The 26577-nt window shown below is 49.8% G+C and overlaps 8 protein-coding genes across 8 annotated transcripts; 5 read left to right on the top strand and 3 right to left on the bottom strand.

Moving 5' to 3' along the window:
• Positions 1–258: 258 nt before the first annotated feature.
• Positions 259–1303, bottom strand: BO79DRAFT_137968 (S-adenosyl-L-methionine-dependent methyltransferase; the record flags this gene model as incomplete). The annotated part of the gene is made up of 4 exons (XM_025678141.1): positions 259–511; positions 597–744; positions 811–1064; positions 1128–1303. The coding sequence occupies 4 exons, from the start codon at positions 1301–1303 to the stop codon at positions 259–261; spliced, it is 831 nt and encodes a 276-aa protein (XP_025543631.1).
• A 627-nt stretch (positions 1304–1930) lies between these two features.
• On the top strand, positions 1931–2557 carry BO79DRAFT_138714 (uncharacterized protein; the record flags this gene model as incomplete). Its single annotated transcript, XM_025678167.1, has 1 exon — positions 1931–2557. The coding sequence occupies one exon, from the start codon at positions 1931–1933 to the stop codon at positions 2555–2557; it is 627 nt and encodes a 208-aa protein (XP_025543630.1).
• Positions 2558–2717: 160 nt separating this feature from the next.
• BO79DRAFT_285021 (C2H2 type zinc finger domain protein) lies at positions 2718–4071 on the bottom strand (the record flags this gene model as incomplete). The annotated part of the gene is made up of 3 exons (XM_025688310.1): positions 3844–4071; positions 3334–3769; positions 2718–3284 (listed from the first exon to the last, which is right to left on the bottom strand). Exons 1-3 carry the CDS (start codon positions 4005–4007, stop codon positions 2718–2720), a joined length of 1167 nt encoding a protein of 388 aa, XP_025543629.1. The 5' UTR covers positions 4008–4071.
• A 339-nt stretch (positions 4072–4410) lies between these two features.
• On the bottom strand, positions 4411–5364 carry BO79DRAFT_275249 (DUF4448 domain-containing protein; the record flags this gene model as incomplete). The annotated part of the gene is made up of 2 exons (XM_025687649.1): positions 4411–5192; positions 5241–5364. 2 exons carry the CDS (start codon positions 5362–5364, stop codon positions 4411–4413), a joined length of 906 nt encoding a protein of 301 aa, XP_025543628.1.
• Positions 5365–6266: 902 nt separating this feature from the next.
• BO79DRAFT_225091 (aminoacyl-tRNA hydrolase) lies at positions 6267–8299 on the top strand (the record flags this gene model as incomplete). The annotated part of the gene is made up of 5 exons (XM_025683714.1): positions 6267–6590; positions 6666–7053; positions 7125–7165; positions 7551–7881; positions 7995–8299. The coding sequence occupies 5 exons, from the start codon at positions 6267–6269 to the stop codon at positions 8297–8299; spliced, it is 1389 nt and encodes a 462-aa protein (XP_025543627.1).
• Positions 8300–9174: 875 nt separating this feature from the next.
• On the top strand, positions 9175–11429 carry BO79DRAFT_56543 (U4/U6-U5 snRNP complex subunit SNU66). The gene has a single exon (XM_025689429.1). The coding sequence runs from the start codon at positions 9277–9279 to the stop codon at positions 11296–11298; it is 2022 nt and encodes a 673-aa protein (XP_025543626.1). The 5' UTR covers positions 9175–9276; the 3' UTR covers positions 11299–11429.
• A 980-nt stretch (positions 11430–12409) lies between these two features.
• Positions 12410–14325, top strand: BO79DRAFT_166653 (putative aspartate aminotransferase). The gene is made up of 6 exons (XM_025679331.1): positions 12410–12684; positions 12748–12826; positions 12937–13601; positions 13626–13913; positions 13963–14022; positions 14072–14325. The coding sequence occupies exons 1-6, from the start codon at positions 12565–12567 to the stop codon at positions 14171–14173; spliced, it is 1314 nt and encodes a 437-aa protein (XP_025543625.1). The 5' UTR covers positions 12410–12564; the 3' UTR covers positions 14174–14325.
• A 7517-nt stretch (positions 14326–21842) lies between these two features.
• On the top strand, positions 21843–24881 carry BO79DRAFT_207205 (uncharacterized protein). The gene has a single exon (XM_025682132.1). The coding sequence runs from the start codon at positions 22250–22252 to the stop codon at positions 24428–24430; it is 2181 nt and encodes a 726-aa protein (XP_025543624.1). The 5' UTR covers positions 21843–22249; the 3' UTR covers positions 24431–24881.
• The last annotated feature ends 1696 nt before the right edge of the window (positions 24882–26577 follow it).

Here is a 26577-nt window from a genome sequence, read left to right as displayed (position 1 = left end):
TGAGTCAGCTATCACCTATTTCACTGGTGAAGATCAAACAAAATCTATCATACTCGACCATTTCTCACAAATTCATAACACCCAACCCTACATAACATACTCAGCCTAACCGTCAACATACAACAACCACCCCACCTCCCTACCAACCCTATAACAAACCACCGACTATACAAACACTCCCAAAAAATAAAAGTATGAACATATATCTCATTTAATCTAAAAGTATACTAAACCCCCAAGCCAAGAGAAAATGACAAACTACTTCCTCGCCAAAAACACAAACCGCCTCACCTTCCACGCGACACCCCCTCTCGCCTCCACCGCCGCCTTCTCCAACAACTCATTCAACTCTCCTTTCTCCTCCCCAGGCACCTTACTAATCAACTCCCCAAACAGACCCAGATAATTCATCTGGTCCAGAATAAGCGTGTACGTGCCCGGATGGCATTCATCGCGGAGAACATCACGCAGTCCTTGCTCCGCTAGGGTTGATGCGAGGTGGATGGACCATCTGTTACCATCAATTATTAGCATCTATATTATGTTCCTGAAGGAAGGGGCTAAGTGTATGGAAGAGGGGGGGAGGGGGGTCATACGAAGGCATCTTCGACCTAAACTTCCCATCGATCCTCTTCATAAGCTCCTCCGAGTTCTCCGAGACCGTAGTCTCAGGATCACTCTTCACGAGGGGCCGGTTGCCTGCGTCGTCGTTGGGTTCCTCCCATTGGATGTAGCCGCCGGGCTCTATTCCACATATTAGTATCATACCCTCAAATGCTATAGGTAAAATGGGAATGGGAGTATACATACTAACAAGTCTCATCAAATTCTTAATCACGGGTCTCGGATCTCCACCCGCCTGCAATACAACCTGCACAAGAAGTCTGGCATGCACGACATCATATTTCTCCACGTATTCCTCTGGGATCTCCTCCAGAATGTTGAGATGCCGGAGGGAGATGTTAGATGGGAGGAATCCCGGGGCAGGGTATTGCTCGGAGGAGATATCGAAGCCGTGAAGTGTGGCGTTGGGGTATTGGCGGTGGAGGTCGAGGAGCCAGATTCTTTACATTGTTGTTAGAGCTTCGCTCATAGATGTAGAGGGGGGTGTAAGGGGGAGTACTGACCCAGTGCCGGTCCCTACATCGGCTATGGAAATGTCGCTGTTGCTGCTGGCGTCGGGGAATCGGATGGATGGGTGAAGGAGGTATCCGATGCTTTCTTTCCAGATGTAGTGTTGGAGGTTGAGGCGCGTGGAGGCGATGACGTCGCGGCCCAGACGGTAGGGGTCTGTTGAGCCCATTTTTACTTTGTAGTGTATGAGGTTGGTTGGTGGGTAGATAGATAGTAGGGTTGATGAGAAGTAAGAACGTGTGTTGTGTGTATGGGCTGATGATGAGATGGATGGATATGTGGCAGCGGTGGAATGATCTTAAATCACTGGCAATTCATACATCTTGACTCCATTCAAATTCAATTCGTATAGTATAGTTCGTGTATACAGTCTCTAATCCAATCAGAAGGCATACCGCATGCGGGCCTTAATTAGCTCTCCCGCCGTGGAGGGAGAGAGTAAGATACTAGGGCGCACATGGCAGTTAGCGTTGCCGCTGGTGATGCTGACATCCGCGCGAGTCTGAAACAAGTACTTCGGCATCCTGATACTCCTTCAGCATCCTGCAAGACAATACGAGGAACAGTAATAGCCAAAGGCTGATATACCGATATGGCATGACTTGATAATCATTGATGGACTGATCAGCAGTACCTCAATCACGGTATTTAAAAGTTAGAAGTAGTCCAAGAAAAACACCCATCTACTATCCCACCACAGACATCTCCATAACCCTATACAATCTACTATCCAAAACATCCAAACCAACCACACATACTCATACCTAATCAACCAACCAACCAACCAACCCTCACCATGGCAGCAAAATACCCCCTAATCGAAGGCATCGACATCCACAACCCCTCCCCAACCCACGAAGCCAACGCCGCCTTCCTACGGTCCTTCCCCATCGACCGCGCCGTTTTCCGCCTCTATGCCCGCTCCCCAGGAACCTTCCTCCCCATCATGTCCGTCCTGGACAGCATTCTCTCCGGCGAAAAGCGCACCATTCAACTCCTCGACTACCAGCTCATTGTCCTCCGCATGACTGGCCTCATCAACGCCGAGTACCTCTTCGGCATCAACGAGCCCATTTCGCGCCTTAACGGGCTTGGCGACGATAAGATCGAGGCTCTGCGCAAGGGTCTGTCCTCGAAGGAGCTAATTGCTATGGGCACGTGGACAGAGCGCCAACAGTGTATTCTGACGCTGGTGGAGGAGTCGATCCGCACGTATGACAATAACGAGGAGACGATTCTGTGGGCTAAGAGGGTTATGACGGATGATGAGGTCGTGGAGTGCTTTGTTGTACTAGGGTTCTATACCACTATTGCGAGGATGACGAAGGGGTTGAGGGTACAGAAGGATCCGGTTATTCCGCATTTGGAGACTGCGATTGTGGATACGATTACGAAGAATGAGAAGGATGGGGTGGAGGCATAGATGTTATGTTTCAATTGTTTGTAGTTGGTTGCTGGGGTAGAGATGGAGGGTGTTTGTTCTTTATGTAGTGATAATGGAGTTAATTGTGTTTACATTACAGTCTTGATCGATCGTATTTGATATGCTTTAACCACTGCAATTATAGATGGTACGTAGTGAGCTAAATATTCCCCAATACATGCATCATCCGAGCCTGCTTCGATATCCACTCATCCTCCCTAAACTCTCCTAACCCATCCACGCTCATCCCCTCTAGGGCTCGATCCCACTCCGCTTGTGTCCCTGCATCCCATAACTCGTGGTTCTCCGGCAGCGGGAACTGCAATTCATCCGCCGTTAGAAGGATGTTGCCCATCGATGCCCCATCCACCATCTGGCTCAGCGCCGTCGAGCCATAGATCGTTGTGCACACCTTATACAGTGCAATGTTAAATCGCTTTACTTCCTCAATACTGACCAGCATGTATTGAGCAATCGCAGGTTCCTGGTATTGCTGTAGGATGCGCGGATAATAAAACATGCCCCGGAGACGGCAGCTCCGAATCAGGCACTTGAGCAGCAGCTCAGTATCAGTCCTTAGTCCAGACGGCTTCAAATCTATCCCGAGAGAGCCGTGCGTTTTGTATATCAGAGAGAAAATGACATGTAATAAGATCGCCTGGTAAATCGGCAATGGCCACGACCCCGAATGGGGTATATGTACTTCATCGGGCACATCCCATCTCTCCTGCAACAGCATTAGCATTTATAACCGATTTACAGATACTTGCACTGACCTTCTGCTGCAAAATCGCCGAATTCAGCTGCTCATGCAACTCGACAGCCGCACACCGTGCGCTCCTCTCCCCACTCGCCCACAAGCCCAGCACCACCATGGACTGGACCAACATGGGAATTTCATGACGAATGCGAAACGTCCCTCGGTGCACAAACGGCCAATGAGGGTGAAACAACTCAAAGAACATTTTAACAAACTGTTCTTCTCTGGACACCGCTGGCCGCGGGCTCACGGACGCTGGTCGGGTTTCGGGCGCCGGGGAGTCCTCCGCCTCGCGGAGAGAGCAGCGAATGCCCCGATGCTGACATTCCGTGCAAACAGGCTTCCCTTCACATCGAGCCTTGATGGCTCGACAGTTGGAGCAGGCGCGTCGAGCTCGGTGGACGGGTTCATTCAACTGATGCTTCACTCGTAGATGTCGCCGCAGTGTGTCACTAACGCACGTTACTAATGACAGAACAACAAGCACGCAGGAGCCTTGCGCGCTGCAAGCTAATTTTGTGTATACTTTCGTCCGAATTCCTGACCACAGATGGAACAGGGATATGTCCGATCTTGGATATGTTTGGCCTCATGGCGACGGAGGTGCTCTTTGCGCCGGTATCGGGCATCACAGTTGGGGAAGCGACAGACGAACTCGCCCAGCGAGTCATTCCTGGTTAATTTATCCATGGCGGCTGAGGGATCGCTCACTCCACAAACCAACTATATCAAGGTGGGAGGCGTTGCGACGGGGGGATGCCCCGGACATGGTGAGTGGGAGAATAGTTAGTATAGACTGGCTGCTGTAGAGAAGCCGTGGGTTATGTAATGGCGGGTGGGATGCTCCGGCACTAAACCCTCTAAAAGCATCATTTTAACTCTTTATCTCCTAGGCTACTGCATTCGTTCTCTTTCCTATTCTGGTTGAAGGATAGCGTGAGATTTTAGTCTTTCTTGCAGACACTAGTCCAATAACAGTCATACCACTGAACGGGCTCGTTTATACAATACCAAAAGCCTGCCACCAACTGGGCCAAGCGCGCACCAAATCCTGCATGCCTTAGTCTTGCCGCACTGCTCTTATGCTCTTGAATTACACCTGCCAGCCCTTTGTTTTCGACGAATCACGCTTGAACCCAAAGCTGAGACTTCCCTCTAAAGCTCCCTTTCCACCGGGCTGGGCGACTTCGGTGATGTCCGAGCTCGTCTCATCCACAGTTCTCTCCGACGTTGACTCGCACCGGTTGCGACCTAGACGCTGACCTTTGGACTTTCTAATGCCATACCCCGGGCCCCCAATGTTCCCCAGATCAATTCGCCTGCTGTCTCGCATGCCAAAGTAGAGACCAGCAACAACGAGTATGACCACGCTGAGACTCACTGGGAGGCCAATATACAGGCCCAACTTGTTGAAGGAAATCGGTCGAGGAGACAAGCGATGCTGCACTGGCTTGGGGTGAAGAACAACGGTTGGACCCCGTCGGGCACTTGCCCGCTTATCTGACACCGAGTCCAGCTCGATGATGTAAAGCGTCAGAGGGTTCTGCTGCTTTCCTTGAAGCCATTCTTGCTGCATATGGATGTGAGTATATCCGTAGCTGTTGTCCGTCTTGTCAGAGGTAAATGTCGAATCCCCTTCCAGGGAGTCCGCATATCTCAGTTCGATGGTGATTGTGGCATTCAGAGGATAAAAGTCCGCGTCCCAGGTGATGTAGTAAGTCCCACCCACTGTCACATTTGCACCATTCTCTGGGAGACAGAATGGTCGGGCAGCGCCATGAGGGTCCCTACAGATGGGGAAATCAACCGGTGTGGGGGAAGATCGTCGGATCGCCATGGTTGTGTTTGGGGGAGGCTCAATCCTCTCCGTCATCGCTAAACGAGTAAGCCATGTTAGACCATTGCCCTTTTGAGACAAGATACCTTTGGAGTGGACAATAGCCCCATTCTTTCCGGCGACGATGTAGATGGCCTCACCGAATGAGAAACAAGCCATGGCTGCTAGGACTAGTAAACAGGCCCCAGCTTTCTTCCAGGATTGTATCATACTTGACAACGAAGGCGGAAGCTCGATTGAGGATATATTGGTTTGGTACAATATGGATGCAGTAAACTATTGAAGTATTGCATCTAGCGATGAGTTGCATAGAGCTACATCTGTCAGTCGCTGCCACACTGCATCTGCCACATTGCTACTAACAGATGCAAATAAGTGATACTGAGGAAGGTGCCATGATGGCAGAGAGTGCAGCTCATGGAAACAGCGAGAGCATCTCAGCATGATCGAGCAACACAGCTGTCATCACAACAGCATGCTGTGCCTGTCATACTCAATAAGCATCCATATTTGCTTTTTTTTTTCTCTGCTCGTTAATTCTCCTAGATCACCGTTGATATCACCCTATCTCCATATGGAGATTATTTGTTGTGGTTGCACATCGCATTGTCAGTGAAGCTGTCCGGATGCTACATAGCTCCACGGATCCACTGAATTGCCGCGTGTCAACATGTCAACAATGCCATAGTAAAGAGACTCGGGACATATAAGACATGCACCACCTAATTAGTAGACAAAATAGTTGTATGGTATCTGCACTCAATCTTCGCAGAACCCCAGCGCAATCGAATCTGTCAAGCTAAAGTGTTCCAGAAGGCGGAATCCCCGCTTCCGCGGCGGTTGGATCCTCGGGCGGCCATTTAGAGTTAGGCCACCTGTCGCCGACGCTTACATCTCTCGCCGTTTCACTCGACCTTCAACATCCCCAAGTGCCTGTCTTCCCCAGCTGCCTGCTGTCCCGTACTTTGGCTTTTGAATTCTTTTTCTTTCCAAAGTGCGCCCGTCCCTTCAATAACAGCTCAGGTTGGTTTTCTCTTCCACCCATCCCTTGGATGTGATAGATTCCCTCGACCCCCCTATACTGACCACGCGTCATCAACTGATTCAGCATCATGCGCTTCACCCCGGTCGTCGCCCTCCTCCCAGCGCTCGCTGTGGCTCAGGAGCAGGTTCCCCTTGCGGACCGTGTCCAGGGCTGGTTCAACAAGGCCAAGTCCTACTTGCCTACTGCCACCCCGGTCGCCCCCGCCGCTGCCGTTGTTGAGAAGGTCGTCGAGAAGACCAAGATCCAGGAGAAGACCGTCTCCGAGTTCAACTTGACCAACTGGCAGTCCTACCTGGAGCCCGCTTCGGAGCCCCAGGACTGGTTGGTCTACATCACCGGAGGAAACAAGACTTGCTTCGGTCGCTGTGACAAGGCAGACAAAGCGTTCAATGTAAGCAAGCCCTAGAAAAAGGGGGCGCACCCACTCAATTTCATAACAATAGTCGCTAATAATCCTCCTATTTAGGAATCCGTGCTTTTGTTCTCCGCCGATCCCACCTCTCCTAACCTCGGTAAGCTGGACTGCGAAGAGAACAAGGTTCTTTGCTCTGCTTGGGGTGCCGGTGCTCCTTCGGTCTGGTTCCTCCAGGTGCCCCAGGCCCAGCTTGGTGAGGAGCGCCCCAACACTCCCCTCCATACTGTCTACCTGAACTCGACCACCGTGACCCCGGAGACCATCTACAAGGTCCACTCTGAGAAGGTCTGGGAGAAGGCCCCTGCCTACGACGGTCCTCTTCACCCCACGGACGGCTGGCTCGCTCAGAACAACCTTCTGCTCCCTCTTGGATATGTCATCTACGGCTTCAGTGCCATCCCCAGCTGGCTTTTCATGATCGGCATCAGCTTCTTCAGCCGTACCTTCATGTAAGTTGTCTTGCTCTGATCGCATTCTTTCTGTTTGCGATCCGCTACTAATGTGTCACAGGAGCCGTCGCCTTGGAAACGTCGGCGGCGCGCCCGCTCCTCGTCCGAACTAGACGTGCTGCTAAGGGAAGATAGCAGTTCTTTTAGAATGATTGGGATGTGTATATAATGAAGCAGAGCGCCTGTCAAATTGGATTGCGGTGTTTGGGTTGATGCCTCCTAACAGTTGTAATACAGTAAGCAGACCAACATTCTAGAACAATTTATTTTCCACAATATTTCATGCATATCAGTACGTAATCAACAACCCCAATAGACCTAGTATAGACATAGCTAGCTCCCAACTAACCTCTTAACAATCAATCGTAGTAGAAACCAACCACCCGGCCCGCTAACGTCACCGCCGACGAAGCAACATCCAGCTCCGCTCCGCAAAACCACCACTCAATCCCTCTACCAAACCACACCTTCCACACCCACCCCCAAGAGAACAATCAATCCCAAAATGTCCGACCTCGACCGCACCACCCCCTCCACAGCCGCCTACGTGGTCGCGACCGCCATCCTCGCCGGTATAACCGGCTACTTCATCGGCCAAGGCAGCAGCCTCGGTCTCTTCAGCAACAAAGAAAAAGAAGGCTGGCCGAACAGCTACAACGTGAAACCGCACCTGGACTCGTCGGACGAAGACTACGAATCCGAAGAAGAAGAGGACAGTGAAGAAGAAGGCGACGGCACGGAGCTCGCCAACTTCGATAGCTCCAATGAAGAAGTGAAGTTGGTGCTTGTCGTGAGGACGGATTTGGGTATGACGAAGGGTAAGCATATCCCGGTCCCCAGTTTTACCATCTTATATCTACGTCTCTGGCTATGGATATGGATATTGTTATTATGTTGGTAGGCGCATGCTAATATTTTGTTACTGTTGCAGGCAAAATCGCCGCCCAATGCTCGCACGCTACCCTCGCATGCTACAAGTACCTGACAGCGTACACGCCGAACAGCGGCATCCTGCGCCGGTGGGAATCACAAGGTCAGGCGAAGATCGCGCTGCAGGTCAAGTCGGAGGAGGAGATGGAGGAGATGCAGGCTAAGGCGATCAGTCTGGGACTTTGCGCCAGGGTGATTACGGATGCTGGACGGACGCAGATTGCGAGTGGGAGCCGCACGGTGTTGGGAGTTTTGGGTCCCAAGAGTGTGGTGGATTCGGTGACGGGGCATTTGAAGTTGTTGTAAACTTTTTTTTTTCTTACTCCGTATCTATATCGATCGAAGTTCGGTTTGGGAGGGTGTTATGGGTGTAGCAGTGAAAAAGATCATGCGGGATTGTTGGGTCGGTGTGTTGAGATATCATATTATATGGCGTTTTGGAGAAGGCTCTCGCGATGCGATGTGCTTCATCCTTCGGCTCAGCATTATGGCATAATTTATTCGAGTAGCATGTCGAGCATGCCACATCGTCCATTCTTGATAGACGCTAGCCAACTTATTGTTCGGTTCAAATGGTATCCCAAGCATACTCAGTATGCGCGCAGCTTTACATCTTTACAACTACATACATAAATTATAATGATAGTAATGTTGGCAGGTCATGGTTATTCCCTAACCTCAGTGACCGACGGCCAATTCGGCAAAGGGAGTAGGAATATGACGCCGTCAGCAACCAGGTTCTCCAGCCGAGCTCACCAAGATGGGAGCTCAAGACCAGAGTGAACACCCAGCGCCAACCTTTAATCTGAGATCTGTCGACCGGAAGTGCAAAAACCATCCACAAGATGAATGGCTCCTTAAGTCGTCGAACTGTCCAGCGTTCAACCGAAACACAGAGAAATAAACAGCCGAAACTGCCACCCTCCATGAACGGGATCGCTGAACACAGATCCGTGTTTGTTCATGTTCTGAAGAAAAGAAAGAAAAAGAAGAAGAAGAGAAAAAATCGACGAAGCCGCCTTTTATCCGCTGCGCCAAGCTCGCGCTAAGAGTTTGTCGCGCTAAACCTTACCGAGATGGGTGCTGATTAGGTAAGTGCTTGTTGCCGCGCGCTGGTCGGTCGGTCGGTCAGGTCAGGTCAGGTTCGCCGCTGCGGCGGGTTGAATATCTCATCTCATATCCGTGACTTCAACTTCACTTTCATCAGTTGAAAACGATACCTCACCACCTACCCACCGACCGTCCGTATCTATCTCCATTCTTCCTCTGCATTTGTCGCCACCATGGCCGACGCAGTTTCCATCGAGCAGAACAACAAAATCCGAGCCGCGCTCGGATTAAAACCCCTGCCTGTTCCTGGCGCCGAATATGAAGACGACTCCGACGACTCGTCCGGCTCCGAAGATGAAGACCCCGCCAGTACCCTCGAGTCGCGCGAAGCGATGGCTGGATCCAACTGGAAGAAGATGCAGGATGATGCCGAGGCGAAACGGAAACGGGAAGAGAGAAACGCTGCGATCAAGCGGGCACGAGAGCTGGCGCAGAGAGATGCCAAGTTACAAGGCACCACGCTGGGTGAATCGGGCGATGCGGACCAGGATACCAAGGCGTGGCTGATGCAGGCGAAGAAGCGACAGAAGAAGATCGAGAAGGAGCGGGCGCGCAAGCTGGCGGAGGAGCTGGAGGAACGGGAACGTGCGGCGGAATACACGGCGGTCGATCTGGCTGGCATTAAGGTTGGGCATGAGGTGGGCGACTTTGAAGGGGGTGAGGATCATATTCTTACGCTGAAGGATGCGACGATCGATGAGAACGAGGAGGAGGGGGATGAGTTGGAAAATGTTGATTTGAGGGAGAGGGAGAAGGCTACGGAGCGGACAGAGTTGAAGAAACGGAAGCCGGCGTATGATCCTACGGAAGAGAACTCGAGTATCCTGGCACAATATGATGAGGAGATTGATGGTAAGAAGCGGAAACGCTTTACTCTGGATGCTCAAGGGTCTACGGTGGAGGAGCGGGAGGCAAAGAGACAGGAGGTGTCGGGCAAATTGAACAAGAATATCGTCAGTTTGGATCTGGAGACGGAGACGACGACACCGGCGTCCGACTACATGGATATCAGCGAGATCAAGATCAAGAAGCCCAAGAAGAAGAAGGCGAAGGCTACGAAACAGAGAGCTGTTATTGATGACGACGAACTATTCCCTACGACCGAGTCGACGAGTACCCCGAATGACAACGCCATGGAGGTTGATACTAATAACGGAACACCCGTTCCCGCGCCCGCCCCCAAGAAGTGGGCAAGTGAGGATGTCTCGTTTGTCGATGATGATGATTTACAGGCCTCGCTTACCCGCCAGAGACGTGCTGCGTTTAAGAAGCGACAAAAAGTGCGACCGGAGGATCTTGCTCGACAGCTCAGAGAAGAGGGTTCTCAGACACCGATGGAAACAGGCACGCCCGATGGGAACGAAGAAGAGCCCGGCCTCGTGATCGACGAAACCTCGGAGTTTGTCTCCAACCTACAGAAACCTACCCTTCCAGAGCGCCGCGAGAGACAAACCACGACGCCCGCCGAGGAGTCACGTGCTAAGAGTGAAGGCCCCAGCATCAAGGCAGAGGACGAGGATGTGGAAATGGGGACCTACAATGATATCGAGGACGAGGAAGATCTCAAAGAACGGGTCAAGCGCGAGGAGTCGCAGGCCCAGCAACAGATCAGTACTACAGGTTTGGACGAGGAAGCGACTTTGGATCAAGGTCTCGGCGCTACGTTGAACATGCTCAAACAGCGTGGTCTGGTCAAGGGATCCGACGCCGCAGACAACAATTCTCTACTGCGCGACCGCCATCGCTTCCTGCAGGAGAAGATGCGCATGGAGACCGACGCGGAGAAACGCGCTCGGCAGCAGCGTGAACGCGACCGCGCCTCAGGCAAGCTGGACCGGATGTCAGCGCGCGAGAGAGAAGAATACGCTCGGTGGGAGAACAAGCAGCGCGATCAGCAGGAGGCGCGACACATGGCAGAGGTGTTCAACCGCGAATACAAGCCGGACGTGCAGCTCAAGTACGTGGATGAGCACGGTCGCGCGATGAACCAGAAGGAGGCATTCAAGCACCTCAGTCATCAATTCCACGGCAAGGGCAGTGGTAAGATGAAGACAGAGAAGCGGTTGAAGAAGATCGAAGAAGAGAAGAAGCGCGAGGCGATGAGTGCGCTGGACAGCAGTCAACACACGGGTATGAACAACGCCATGGGAGCGACAGCGCGCAAGAACCGCCAGGCCGGTGTGCGACTTGGCTGAGAGTGGTGTTGCTTCTCTCGGGTTGTTGTAGCAGATGATGACCTTCACCGAACGACCTCTATTCAGGAGGCACATTAATGATCCTCAGCAGATATTTTTCTAGGCTATGCGATGTTTGTACAGATTATACCAATAGAACGTCACATATTATTCTATCTATATCCAATAGACCGACCCGTTTTTGGGGTGAAGATAAAGCAAGCAAGCCAGCAGCACGCGGTTTTGTCCGATGATGGATGGATAGAGAGGTAAGATGGACTCGGTGCTCCGAAGACACTGCAGGACGTCCTCAATACTCCGTCGATGGTGTAGCAGAGCTATTGAATCGGGATAGGCTTGGCGTGTGGGGGAATTTAACCGAGGCCGAGTGATATTGTCCGAGGCGGTGGAGTGCAAGCAACCATGGTTGTGTGGGTAGCTATTCAAGATTTTGTGGTAAAGCTACCAAAATCGAGAAAAGTGAGACTGTAGTTAGCAGAAGGGAATGGAGTCAATGCTGCAGATTTATATAGTCGATGGTGTGATGGTGGTGGTTAAAGGTAAGTGGTAGAAGGACGATTGTCTCCGATTGAACAGATAGTAATTACCCCAACTCCTCGTGAGGGGAAGACCAACCTCAGCCCATCCATGATTTTCCCTCGATACTAAAACAGTTCACCGGGGCGAGCGGGACGGGCTCATCATTTGTGGTGCGATCTGTCAAGGAGGGAGTCCACGCTCTCCGTGATGATGATGACATTGACAACTCAATCAGTGGTGTTCATTGTTGTGTCGGATAGTAATCAATCAGTTAGTAGAAGTAGACAATTGCATTCAGATGTCATTGATGAAATAGACATACTCCATTCATGCTACTCCGTACATCCGAAGAATATGTGCAGCGTGCTTGCTTTCTGCAGCTGCCAGGTCAATAATGTTCCATGCAAACCAGCCAAACAAGCAACCAAGTCAGCTGCTGGCGATGCGGAGGACGTGGCCAATCCGAGGCCTCCCGCGTCTCTCCCCGGAAACTCCCTACTGTGCTAACCAGACTAGTCCCAAGTCAGTTTCCAGTGACTCAAAAAATAAAATAACTATCGCCGACCTCGTCTCTCTCCCGCTTGTCTCCTCCCCCGATTCCAGCCTTCCATTCAAGTACTGCTTGCCAGCTCCTTGGACCCCCCCGTCCTTTTCTTCCTGATCATCTCCTCCCTGGTCTTCTGGAGTGCTTGCTCATTTTCTCCTTTTCTTTCCTCTCTTCTCCTATTCAATCCTCCTCCATTCACCATGTTGTCCACCCTCAGAATCGCCAGCCGTAAGGCTGCTACCCGTGACGCTAGTGTGCGCACCGTTATTGTCGGCGCCAGACACGCCTCCGCCTGGTCCAACGTGCCTCAGGGTCCTCCCGTAAGATCTCCAACACATCCCAATCGCTGCTGTGATGCCATTGCTGACCCATTGGCTCTGTAGGATGCTATCCTGGGTATCACCGAGGCCTACAAGGCCGACACCTTCCAGGAGAAGATCAACCTGGGTGTCGGTGCTTACCGTAAGCATCACCCTGTTTCAGTTTATCTATCCAACTATACCATCTCTCGATCACGCCAAACAACCAACTTCCAACGTTCAGTAGTCTGACAATTCATTGCGATCAAACAGGTGATGACAAGGGCAAGCCCTACGTCCTCCCCTCCGTCCGTGCTGCGGAGGACAAGGTTGTCGCCTCCGGCTACGACAAGGAATACGCTGGTATCACCGGTATCCCTGCCTTCACCAAGGCTGCTGCTGAGCTGGCCTACGGTTCCGACTCCGCCGTCCTCAAGGAGGACCGTCTCGTCATCACCCAGACCATCTCCGGTACCGGTGCTCTGAGAATCGGTGGTGCTTTCCTGCAGCGCTTCTACCCTCACGCGAAGAAGGTCTACCTTCCCACCCCCAGCTGGGCCAACCACGCCGCTGTCTTCAAGGACTCCGGTCTGGAGGTCGGACAGTACCGCTACTACAACAAGGACACCATTGGCCTCGACTTCGAGGGCCTGCTGGCCGACATCAAGGCTGCTCCCGAGAACAGCATCATCCTTCTCCACGCCTGCGCTCACAACCCCACCGGTGTCGACCCCACCCAGGACCAATGGCGCCAGATCAGCGACGTCATGAAGCAGAAGGGTCACTTTGCCTTCTTCGACATGGCCTACCAGGGCTTTGCCAGCGGTAACGCTGACCAGGATGCCTTTGCTCCCCGTCACTTCGTGAAGGAGGGCCACAACATTGCTCTCTGCCAGAGTTTCGCCAAGAACATGGTAAGACAGACGCTGGATTGGTATGTGGTGAATACTAAGCGGATATAGGGTCTGTACGGCGAGCGTGTCGGTGCCTTCTCTCTCGTCTGCGAGTCCGCCGAGGAGAAGAAGCGTGTGGATTCTCAGATCAAGATCCTCATCCGTCCCTTCTACTCCAACCCTCCCATCCACGGTGCCCGCATCGCCTCGACCATCATGAACGACGCCAAGCTCAACGAGCAGTGGCTGGGTGAGGTCAAGGGCATGGCCGACCGCATCATTGAGATGCGCGCTCTCCTCCGCAAGAACCTGGAGGAGCTTGGCAGCAAGCACGACTGGTCTCACATCACCAGCCAGGTAGGATCCGAAACCATGATTGATATGAGTAATTACTGACATGCGACAGATCGGCATGTTCGCCTACACTGGTCTCAAGCCCGAGCAGATGGACGCTCTGGCCAAGGAGGTAAGCAGCCTTCAATCCGTGTATCTCTTCTTCACACTAATCCGTCCAGCACTCCGTCTACGCCACCAAGGACGGCCGTATCTCCGTGGCCGGTATCACCAGCGGCAACGTCAAGCGTCTCGCCGAGTCCATCTACAAGATCACCGGTTAAATGAGCAGCCAGGGAGGGGACCATTTGCTCATAAAAAACGTAGATCAGGGATTGGTGTCCCGTTGTACTGATATCCATGTGTGACATTAGCATATCTAAGTATCTAAGCAAGTTTCAACGATTTGGATGACATTATTGCTGTCCAGCACGACTCGTAATCATTGCAATTGACTTTCACTCAACGATGCTAAGTACTTTAGGCCTAGACCATCCACATCCATTGCATCCGGACCCTCCGAAACCACAGGTCACATAGTACCGAGCCGGCAGGCAAACCCACATACATACATACATACTTTCCCGCACAGGATCTGTCGCCACACCAACGCACCGCACGAGTCGGGCGAGACATGTAGCGGTGTAGATAGTAGATAGCCCAGATCAGATCTTGCTGTGCTTCCCAGCCACCACGAGTGAAGCAAGCAGGAAAGGTACTAACTATTGTGTGAGTTGGCCTCCTTTCATGCGAGCCATAGAAGAAAAAAGATTCGATCTATCAGGAGTATGATGCCAATTTGGTATAGAGGCATGAAATTGTCGCGTTACTGCTACATACTTACATTACAGCAGATTGAAATTTATTCCATGAGGCTGGGAGGGGATTGGATTGGATTGTACCTTGTAACAAATACTAGCTACTAGTTAGTACAGTGTAGAGTGATAACTAACTGAGTAAGAAAATAGCCCCTGAGTCATATATCATATCATATCGTATCATATAAGGCACCTTCCTTCGGGCACAGTCATCCGAGATCAGTAGACTAAGTCAGTTATGTATGGGTAGATTGCCTGGTTTTCTGCAATCTTTTGGATCTGGAGATCTCTTTCTCGTATGATTCATCAGTGTTTGCCTTGATAATAATTATAGTAACCCCTAATCATCTATACTGTATCTTTCATTATTCTTCCTCATAAGGTACTCCATACGTATGTATGTATCTTGGGTATGGGTGATTGAAGTGAAGTGGGCCCCGGGTTACCGGTCTTTATACTATATCGATCGTTAGTTTCCCTCTCTCTCTCCACTCCGAGTTAACTTAACTCCTGGGGGATGTGGGATGATGATGATTGCTACGGTAACTGTTCTTTTTTCTTTTGGCTTACTTTGTTTTGATTGGGATTATTGTTCTGGTAGATTATATATTGTAAAATAACCTGGTTGAATGAATCTCTCCATTCCATTATAATTAGCTACTTGTTGGTTACTAATTACTATGTAAAATTTATTCTGAAAGAACTAGACATACTAATCGTACATACAGTGTAGGTAGAAGTAATACCAGCTTAGCGCGGCTGTATCGCTTATTGCTTCACAATTGATGACTCTACTTTCTTTTTTCTGTGGTTTTCTACAGTAGTACCTCCGTAAGTGATTGTTTGCTTCATTGCTTGTTTGTGGCGGTGATGGTAAGGAATGACACTAACTAACTAGCCCAGTAATAATAATTTACCCTAGTACTCTTTACATAGTAGTTAGGTACGTATGAATGAAAGCCCTGCCAGGCTGAGTACACTGCTCAGCCTCATTTTCGTGCCCTTCTTTACTTAGGTAGGTAGAGGTGTGGCTATGTAAGACATTGCAGATCTATTCTTCTATTAACTATCTACAGTCTGCATTTTCGAGTTGCTAACTAACTAACTAGCTAACTAAATAACTAATTATGGGGTAAATTGCACTGCACTGCACTGCAGTTTAGCTCTTCTTCAATACTACTACCACTGCAGTACCCCGGCTATACTACTTATTTATTTATAGAACATTTATTCAGGCTACTCCAGTTCGCTAATAACAGTTCCGTCTCACGGCCTCCCACCCCCTAAAATAGAATGATAACAGTAAGGATCACCAATGTTCATCAATCGGCTATCCCGGTAAGAGTCATCCGGATCAACGAACGCATATAGAGCGGTTTGAATTATGGAGTAGGGAAGAGGGGATGGGATGGCAGGATTCTATTTTCAATGTATGTATGAGGGGGTGTGATGATGATGATGATGATGATGATGATGAGACAGGGGTAAAGCAGACCAGGAGGGTCCTGGCACGTTTCAGCTGGATCACTAGTAGTTGTCTACTTTTAACTATGTATGGTTGGTTGGTTAGCTGACTCGAGAGAGCTTGGGCATTGGGAGGGTTTGTTTCACTGCAGATGACTACAGAATAGAGGAGAAGGAAGGACATCGATAGGTACAGTTGCTGATTATGTTACTTGGGTAGATAAGTAAGCTAAACTTTGTATCTAGGGGATAGGGGTAAGATAGGTAGATTACAATAGTTAGTTAGTTGGATAACTAACTACTAATTAGTTTCCAGGGTGGGTGTGGATATAGGAGTGGATGTGTGGGGAATGAATCGAGTTCGAGTCTTGTCTTGTCTTGTTGTTTTTTGATCCCTTTCTTATTTCCTTTCCTTCACTTTATTCATATTAATTCTGGACTTTATTGCCTAGAATTGAAATGTGATTCAAGTATTATGAGGGGCTCTGCTTACTTGATACATAGTTAACTAGCTAACTAGTTAGCACAGTTATTCTTAGTACTGGTAAGCACAGCAACCTGGTAACTAAGTAACTACTACTAGGTAGGTGTAGTATGTGATGCTGTGTCGATGATGTGCTGGCAATGGCTGGCTCCATTGTCAGTCCTGTATTATATGTATTGTAAGTAATTATGGTGGTAGTGTGGTGAAATACACATACCGTATTCATTGTGTCCGTCTGCTTTCCTTCCCCTCGCATGAAATCAGGCCCACCAATGATCAATTTCCCAGCCAGCCATCATCCCTCCAGCATTTCCCGTTCGGGCGGGAACTTTCACAATGATCTGAACTTACACAGTTAAACCCACCGTATATGCCTATTCCAGTAGGCTGGGAGGGATGGAAAGGGAAAATGAAGCTCGGTTACTTACTAAGTCATGTTTGGGGGTTGCATTCCTGATGATGGGGTTGGATGCATCCTGCTGAGTGACGGTGTCATTCTTCCTTCTTTGGGTTGTTATGCCTAAATTACTCTACTAGACATACTAGCCAGCTAACTGACTACTAGATTATATCATGGATAAATATCTGGATCATGAGGAGATAGCAGTTTACTGTTGCTTGAAGGTGTTCAAATATCCTATTACGTCACCGACAGCCAGAACACAAAACAGGTGTCGAGTAAGTCAGAGAGGGAATTAGGAATGATGAGGGCAAGCCACAGCAGCTGCATGCTACTGCTGCTGCTTCTCTGGCTAGTGTGTCTGCTACGCCTCGTAGTAACTCCGACAGAGTAATGCAGGGCCCATTCCCTGTGATGGTCTAAGCGGCAGTGGCAAATGCTGGACACTTACTGACTGTCACAGAGGATACTGACTTGGTTTATTCAATGGAGGTGATAGTACTACTCGATTCTGGTTAGTAGTCAGTAGTGCTGCCTGCCTTACTGCAAAGTCATCCTATTGTATCGATTTGTCTATGACTCGACGTCGAGGCGACCTTCAGTTTCCACATCCACATCCACTCGCCGGGGCTCAAAACACGTGGAAACGCCTCGCCAATCATCAACACGAGTTCAGGCTGCCCGGTTGCCCAGCGTGCGCAGGCGTGTGTATACTAGTATGAAATAACTCGAATACACATCCACCTTACCTAACATGCATGACACTGAATGCCCAAGTCATGCTGATGCAGTCGTTTGTCTACAGGGTGTTAGTTGCGCCCGTCTTGAGCTGCTGGCGCGGTAGATACTAGTTAGATTTCTCTTCCTGTCAATCGATGTATGTGACTTGACTCTTCCCTGATCGCTCGACGTCCGAACTCTGAAGGTCCTGTGCGCATTCTTTCCCCACCTTTTCAATGTACCGGCCCTACAGGAACCTGGTCAGGATGAGCCTTGCTTAACTGGACTATCGCCTGTCTGTCGATACACGAATCCCAGGACGAGAAACGGTGACGGAAATAACACCCGATCGGGGAGGGTGCAAGATAGCCTCGAGAGAAAGCAATGAAGCGATTGATGGGCGGACACCGGGTTGATCAAAGACCATAGTGGATGCCTTGTATGCATTATGTTCAGACACTAGAGTCGAAGAAGAAGCTCTTGAAGAAAGAGAGCTGACCGTTCACCCCTTCATTACTGAACTGGAATGATCACAGGGCGGTCCATCCTTTTCTGGGAAGCCGCGGACCAATTATTCCCTCTAGATGAAACCTTTTTCTTTCCTTTTTCTCGTTTCCATTCTCCCCTGCCCTGATCCCACACCCCTCTTCCATGTACTGACTAACGGACGGACATCGTACTTAATCTTCATCAGCAGGAGAGATCTTCCTAGCCAATAGATCCCCCTCCCCAGTGGGAGGATCATCTGGTTGGTTTGTTTCGGTTAGAACCTCGGCCGGACTGTAACCTGGAGTTGGGATTTGATGTCCATCATCATCATCCATCCACCATACTCCGTTATTGATTTCCAATCTCCGCGATCTCTCCATGTCCTGCGACCTTATAATTAATTCCGGCGCTTGAATTTCTCCTTCCATTCGGCACCTTTAGTAGAGCAATAGTTCAATCGGGGTAACGACAAACAAAACAAAATAAAATAAAAGGAGCAGTCCGATTGTGACCACTTCTACCTCCCCGTGACCTACCAGCTTATCCAACCCCGACTAGGAAACTCGTGTGGTTTCTGGCTTGTCTGAGATTGGACCATCACCTCCCGATTTGTGCTGCCCGTACCTCTGTATTAAGTTTGGCCTGCACGAGAGCAAGTGCCCTGTCCATGCAGGTTTACCATCTTGCATTCTTTACTTTTTTTTTCCTTTTGTGTTATCTTTGTTTTTGACTTTTTTTTTTTATTTTTCTCCCCTTCTCCTGGCGGTGCGGGATGTCGCGCGGGTTTACCAACCGGTAATCTGGGAACCACCCTTCCTGCTTCCCTCCTCCCTCCTCTTTTTTTTTCCCCTACGGGAATTCCCCCTTCCCCTTCCGATCATCCGCCGGAAATAAGAAAGGGTCGAGGCTGGTCGGCGGGTGATCTGCCGTCAAGCTGAACCAGTGGCTCAGCTTTTCAGTTTCATTACTGGATCAAGCAGCGATCCGGTGACAACGCCGGTACCTGGTATTGTCTGAATCATGGGATGCGAGAAACCGTTCGGATGACTGGTAAAGTGTAATCCAAGCAAGGCACACACTCTCTTTTCCTCTGTGATATCTGATCTCATAGCATCTCTTCCATTCAGTAAGTAGATCAGTAGACTGACACTCTTTTCCAGTTTTAAAGTCTGGTATTGGTCATCTGCCCGACCATACATCTCTTGCTCTATCTTTTGATTGATTCATTCAATTCTTATAAAATTCCAGTACCACCTTTCTGTCCATCCACTGCCGAACGTGTATTAAACCTGCTTAGGAATCTGCTTCCCTTTCAGTCAGCAGCCAGCCAACAAGGTATTGTTAAGTTAATTAAATTACCGGCCGCGACTCTTCAGAAAATAGTGCGACTCGATTTTAAACTTTGGGACACTTTCTGACTGACGTCCTTTCTCGTCTCTGATTTATTCTATATTCGGTGCCGAATCATATTGTCTAAAAACAAGGATTAAAATAATTATCCATGGCCTTTTGTAATGTTGGCTGCTGTTGCTGCTGCAGCAACCACCCCCAATGATGAGGCTCACCCTCCAGTTTTATTTGGCTAGTGAGTTAGCCAGGAGAAAACGACCCGATCAAGGCAGGCAGCAGGAGACGATAGGAGTGGTTCCAGATGGATCAATGGCCGATGTGACCCATTCTTGTCATCAGTGGGTGGTGGGGACACTGGGTGGCAGAGGCATGGCCATGGCGTAAGAAAGTAGCTAGACTCCCAGCTAACTCACTCACTAACTGACTAGTGAGCTACAGTAAAGGGTGGTCGAACAAGTAGTTCCCGTTTTGTACCACCACCACCTAGAATGGAGTCAGTCTGTCGTACAACCTGAACAGAAGAATTACGACACACACACACCTCCGGGTAAAAATTACCGGGCCCGTAATCGGACCCAAACCCAGGCATCATTTCATTCATCCATGACCTAGTTGGCCTTGGACCTTTTTGCTGCCTTTCACAGGCACGAATGCGAGACAAGCAAAAAGGGTTCGTAAAGAAATCTATTATAAAGTGAAACCCGCTGTCATTCCATTATACTTGAGACATTCAAAAAAGAAACACAAGGGTATCTCGGGAATAATATATTTAGGACTATAGTCGAATTAAATAGATGGTAGAGTCTTCCCCTTGTCACTTTGAATGCATCCCGGGCTTCCCTCGGATCGATCGCTGGTAGGGATCAATTGTTCCAGAAGAAACCGCCTTTCATCCATCAAACGCCCCCGGGGAGTTTGTAATTGAGATACATACACCATACACCACACCTCACCTCAACAACACCCCCCGGTAAGTCTGCGTAATACGCAAACCCGCTCCATTTCCATCCCATGCCATCCACTTGAGGACCCCGTCAAGGATCAGACTACCTCCCTTAGAAAGTCTTTAGCACCGACACCTGGTCTTTGAGAAGTAATGTTGGACTCCATACTGTCGGCCGTCTGCCAGACTAGTGGCCGTACTATCTTTCTTTCTCTTTTCCCTTTCCTAATATTATTCGTGTATCTTCTTTGATTATTCTTCCGGCAAGTCAGACTTATGGTAACTACGATGCCAGGTCGTCAAAGAACAGGGCACCCGCTACCTACCTACTATTCTACCCCATGGTAGATAACTACTTAGATGCTGTTAGCCTCGGGCTTACTACACACCTTGCATTCGGCTTTGCCACATTTCCTGCCCGCCTTGTTGTTTATTCTATTTTTCTTTTTTGAACCCCCCCTCCCCGCTCCCAAAACTGCTGTTCTTGCAGCCTATTAAACGTAGTCTTTTTTGTCTTTTTTTCCCTATTCCTTGTCGAGTTCCAGGTGCATATTCTTTTATTACGGTAAAAATAGCGGTGCCGGCGGCGGTGGCCAACTCCGCTCTCTCCGCGGAAGCAGAGAGGCTATTACGGCAGCAGGCAGGTACCGCAGTGGAAAGGGGAAAACAGAAAAAGAGCGAAAAAAGAAAAAGGCTCGGGAGGAGGATGGGGAGGTTAGTTTAGCAGCCGTGAGGATGTTGTCGCAGGAGGTATTTGGGAGAGTCTGCAGGTTAACATAAGTGGTAAATTTAATTAGTGATCCGTATGATGGAGGGCCAGGATTGGGATTCTGCTGGTGTTTTGGCTGGGCTAGTGCCTGCCTAACTAACCCAGGGTGTGATAGCGTCCTCAAAGAAATGATTGTGAAAATAATAATCTTTTGGCTTTTTTTTGTTTTTATTTTTCTTTCTGGTTTAGAGGGTCGGGTTGTTCCCTTATTATTATTATTATTCTGGACTTTTTTATTATAATTATAATTTTCGGGTCATTTGGGTTAGTGAGTTAACCTTTTTTGACACCCTACTTTACAGGACTCTGGAACCAAAACGAGCAAGGTACCCTGAACGATACCATACCGCTCCTCCCCACTCAATACCTCAATACTCACGCCTCTTGGTCTTGAGTCCCGACTGGCACTCTCCGCTCCAAGGCCGCCTTACACTCGCATCCCCCCGTTCCTTTGGCATCATCTCATCTCATCCTTCCCCTTCCCCTTCCCTCTCTTTCTCTTCCCCTCACCCTCCCCTCTTCCTTCTTCCCTCTCCGCCTCTCTTTCTTTCTCTTCCTCCCACACACCCATTCACCCTCACTCTCCCTCTTCACTCTCCGACACCTTCAAGACCACCCTTCTTGCCATGGGTCTTGTTGGCTTTCACTCTTCGTTTGCTTCCTCTTATGCAGACTTCCTCTCCCTCACTTTTCTGAGTACCGTTGCTTGATCTTATGGCGTATTGTCTTAACACGCCTTTCCGTGCATTCGGCCGCTGACCTGCAGCTTCCACGCTGCCAGCCGTCTGTATTTCGAATCTCGAATCCTCTCCTCCTCCCAATTCCTCGTCTCCGATCGACTCGGACGTTTTTCGCCCTCTTCCTCCCTCCCTCTACTTCGACATCTCCGAATTTCTCTACATTGTTCCTCTGCAACCTACCTCATGCCGGCTCTCGAGGTCCCCGATTCCGGGTTGTCTCTCTGCCGAGACAACCACGGCAATGATGCTACCACCAAGCCCGTTCAGATTATGCGGCTGAATCTAGCTCAGGATACTCTTGATGAGCTGATCCAGAGCCTCCGGAACGATCAGTCTGCTCGAGTTCGTCTGGGGAAACATGCGACTCTCTACTACGGCTCCAAATCCCAACAATTCCATCCCCTCCCCGAGACGTGTCGATCAGAGCTATATAGCGGCAGCTCTACGGACAAGGAAAACCTATATTTCAGCGGGGTTTTGAGCCATAGCTTGGAGGTCCAGAAGGCAAAGGAGGATACCGCGAGTGCCGATAAGGCATTGGCCGATTTGGAGCAAAGCCTGAATGCCTTTGAAAGAGGAAAAGAGTCGAAGAAGACCGCTATAATCACAAGCATTGATGAAGTGAGGGCTTTGCAGGCAGGCGACAGACATGGCACTGGAAAACAGACTGCTCGTCTGGGTCGTGCTCCGGCAAGCAAGGTGGAGCTGGAAAAGGATCGACTGCTTAATGCCAATCGCTCCGTTTCCTCGAGCCCGGCTCTGGGAGTTGCTCGATCACCTGCATCTATACCTCCGCTTACACCTACCTCCGCTCCGCTTTCTCAAAACAAAGATCGCATTCGCCTTGAAGCTCTCAAAGTGCCCTTCATTCACCTTCTCGCCGTCCGGGCAGTTTCCGCCAAATTCCTCGCGCGACAAACCCGCGCGTCCCTCGAAGACTGCGAGACTCTGGCTCGGAAATATGGCATCGAAAACCGAATCAATCCGGAGAAGTTCGATCTCAAAGATAAGACCTATCGAGAGCTTGATGTGTGGAAATTTCCCTATCCCTCCCAGGAAGATCGGCAGGAGGCAATTGAGAATGCCATCTCTGCATTCGATCGCCTGCGAATTTCCCGGTCCGACAAGCTCTGGCAGATGCTTCTTCCCAAGGAAGAACGCGGAAAGGGCAAGTGCTTATCGCGCCTGGACTTGCGGACGGGCCCCATCAAGAAAGCTGCGACACCTCGGATACAAGTACAAACATCTGATGACAATAGCAAGGACGGTTACACTACGGGTCAGGAGACCGACAAGGCTAGTGGGAATGGTCTAACACCAAGGACCAGTGAGCCGACGTCAGCTCCCAGATATGGGACGGTCGCGCAGAAGAAACGGCCCGGCGACAAGGATACCGGTGCGAAACGGACTGCCGCAAAGAGCAAGGTTGCGGGTAACAGTACCTTGACGGGACGCGTCACCAAGAAGGCGGAGCGGAAGACGACCGCGAAACAACCGGAGGGCAAGTTCAAGTCGGCGGAATTCGTTCATGACTCGGATGAGGACGACACCGACCTGCCAGATGCATCGTCAACTGAGAAGCCACAGCCTGCAAAGGCAAAGGCTGAACCTAAGCCGCAGACTAAACTGCAGAAGCCCAGCCCTCCCAGGGAACCCTCTCATGCGCCTACCCCGAAGGTGGAGCAACCAGAAGCTACACCTAAATCGGAGCCGATCGACCAAGCGTCACATCGGCCTATGGCTGCAAAGAGGCCTCCTTCCTCGCGACCTCCTGCGCAAAAGTCCCCTCAGAAGTCCCCTCAAAAACCGTCGCCCCTCGGGTCCTCGCCCCCCACCAACGCCTCTGATATCCAAAATCGCAGTCGTTCTTCAAGCCAAAACAATTCTTCAAGTTCCTCGTCATCATCGCCCCTCATAACCCAGGTCAACAAGCCCAGGCCTGTTGCGAGCGCGCCCACTGTGAGAAAAGTGGTCAAGACCAATGGTGTATCCAGACCAGCTACCGTGACCAATCCCCTGAAGCGCAAGGCGGAACTTGAGCGGCCTGCAGCGCTAGCTCAAGTTCCCGGACGTATTGCGGGGGATCTGGAACACAAACGGCGGCGAGCCGTGAGCACGTCCAGTGGCAGTACTGGAAGCGCCTCGCCGCCCCTCCGCCGCGAAATTACCATCCAGGAGTTGCACGACAAGTCCAAGAAGTTCAAGCGGTTCTACGCCAAGTACCACGCCTTACATGACGCACTGGCCTCTCAGCAAAATCCGTCGCGAGCCGACTTGGAGAAGCTCCAGAGGCAGCACACGAGTCTGCGGCGGATGAAGGAGGAGATATGGGCCGAACATCAGCAGCTCCGAGGTGGGCTCTAACGACAGAACATGGCATTTGCATGAATTTATTCCTTATCTATTTCTTGACCCTTGTTTATTATGGTGTCTGGTCCCGGACATTGACAGAACGGGGTTCCTGTTATTATTCCACGATGTTGCTCCTTTTCGACTACCATTGTGTCTGTTTTGTTTAGCATGACGAAGCCGGATAACAGAAAAAGTGCTTCGAGGCGTTTTATGGGGCCAGGTGGATGTTGCTGATGCTTGATATTTTTTTTTCCTTTTCTATCTGGTTAATTTCCTTATCATTTCCTTTGTTGATTGGCATATTATTGCATCTTATCACGCTGACAAAGAGCATGCATGTAATGGGAATGGGTACATATTAGAGGCCGGACTGTCATGGAGGGCAAGAAGCAAGGACGCTGCAAGGAGTATTCGATACCGGGAGACGGACATGAAACTAGAGACCAATGAAAGACAAGATTCATACACCATCTTCATTCCTGTCGCCTCCGTTCCTACAGTAAGCAAAAGCTAGTTCAACTGCAATAGCAGGTTAGTAGTAAGAAGTAGACTAGGAATCATGGCCCGACGGAAGCGATTCCCGCACTCTTTTTTCCCTCATTCTTCCAGTCTGTTCCGATACTCCGCAAAAAGTGCCCTGCAACACGAACCGTCCGTCCGTCGTGCCCCTCATGTGGCTGCTGCCTCTTTTTCACTCATGTTTCCTTGCCCGATTAGGTCCTCGGGTTCAGATTCCAGCCCAATCTGGTCGATAATACCCCGCCATACACCCGAAACCAAACAAAAAGAGTCATCTCCCTACTTCGTACATTACTTTACTCTGGCAGAGTGGCTTACATTGTATGGTATTCTAAACACTCTTCTATTCACTATTCATATAATGCAGTTCTCATGTAGTCGAATAACACCTATAGCATTGATCGGTATTACACATGATCAGCATGTCAATCGGTCAATCATCCAGTCCGATCACACATGAAAATCATCCACACGCACGAAGCAAGTAACATGAACCAATGAGTGAGAGTAGTATTATTATTATACCCCGGATCATCATCACCCACCCATCAATCACCGACACAAGATACTGTTACTACTTAGTACCTGTCAGGGAAACACTTACCGTGTACAGTTACATATGACAGATACTACTACTAAACCATATCAGGATCGGAGTATGAATCGGAGGGTGGTGAGAGAAAGATGGATGGATGGAAAGGACGGGGAAAGGAAACTCCCCTCCCTCCCCCTTCCTTCCTTCCCATCCTCCACCTCAGCTCCTCCTCCTCACTACCGAATAAGTACTTACTCACCCCACTATCGGCACGTGGCTGGAGTGGCCGATTGGTCCCGAATAGGTAGGGATACGCTACGTGCTACTACTGTACTATACTTGGATACCTTACGGAGGTGGGTATGTATGTATGTATTGGTATGTATTGGAACGTGGGGTATTTTACGGGCGAATGAGTTGGGGTAAGTGGGATGATGTCATTCTCGTACTTATTCTTATGCTACTCCGGGTGTTGGTTTTGTTTACATTTATTATGATGGATAATTGTGATGGTTGGTTTGCATGGTTATTTGTGGTTTGTGGTGGTTTTGAAGGGTGATTTATTTGGCTGGGTTTGGAAATATATTTGGGTTGTAGTTGGGAGGGGATTGGTGGGTGAGTATTATATGTGAGGATAGGGAGGACTTTCTTTCAGCTTTATTTTTTATTCATGTTAGTTATTACTAGGCTTGTATTACTATAACAGAACCAACTGAATGGATTCTAGTGTATTCAGTTTCTGCTCTCTTGAGTAGATGAGCTCGGTGTCAGTATAGTTGAGTGTTCAGGTAGATACTAAATACTGGTGTGTAGATTACAGGCATTTGCAGAATGTAAATATAAGGCCCAGATACCATTCTATGCTATCTACTCATTGTCTATGATATTCTGTCAATTTGCCTCAATTCATACACTCCCTGTCCTACAAAGCTACAAAGCTCCCGTCCACTCTATATATGGTCAACTGTTCCCGCCATGCCCAATCGGGTCCATCCCAATCGGGTTTACGGCCGGGCCCATTTGCAGGGCGGTGGACAGCGACCAGAGCAGAGCTTGGATACTCAATTGACCTTGAATCTTTCTCCCTCCATCATGCTCTCTTTCC

Source organism: Aspergillus costaricaensis (genome assembly GCF_003184835.1).
Source record: "Aspergillus costaricaensis CBS 115574 unplaced genomic scaffold BO79scaffold_4, whole genome shotgun sequence".
Taxonomy (NCBI): Eukaryota; Fungi; Ascomycota; class Eurotiomycetes; order Eurotiales; family Aspergillaceae; genus Aspergillus; species Aspergillus costaricensis.
The sequence above is the reverse complement of the archived record's forward strand: the minus strand, read 5'-3'. Positions and strand labels throughout refer to the sequence as shown.

Excerpts from the sequence above, each read along its gene's own strand:
- BO79DRAFT_166653 (XM_025679331.1), top strand. The coding sequence starts at position 12,565 with ATGTTGTCCACCCTCAGAATCGCCAGCCGTAAGGCTGCTACCCGTGAC. Across the intron at positions 12,827-12,936 it reads CCTGGGTGTCGGTGCTTACC|GTGATGACAAGGGCAAGCCC; the intron begins GTAAGCATCACC and ends GCGATCAAACAG. Across the intron at positions 13,914-13,962 it reads GGTCTCACATCACCAGCCAG|ATCGGCATGTTCGCCTACAC; the intron begins GTAGGATCCGAA and ends GACATGCGACAG.
- BO79DRAFT_56543 (XM_025689429.1), top strand. The coding sequence starts at position 9,277 with ATGGCCGACGCAGTTTCCATCGAGCAGAACAACAAAATCCGAGCCGCG.
- BO79DRAFT_207205 (XM_025682132.1), top strand. The coding sequence starts at position 22,250 with ATGCCGGCTCTCGAGGTCCCCGATTCCGGGTTGTCTCTCTGCCGAGAC.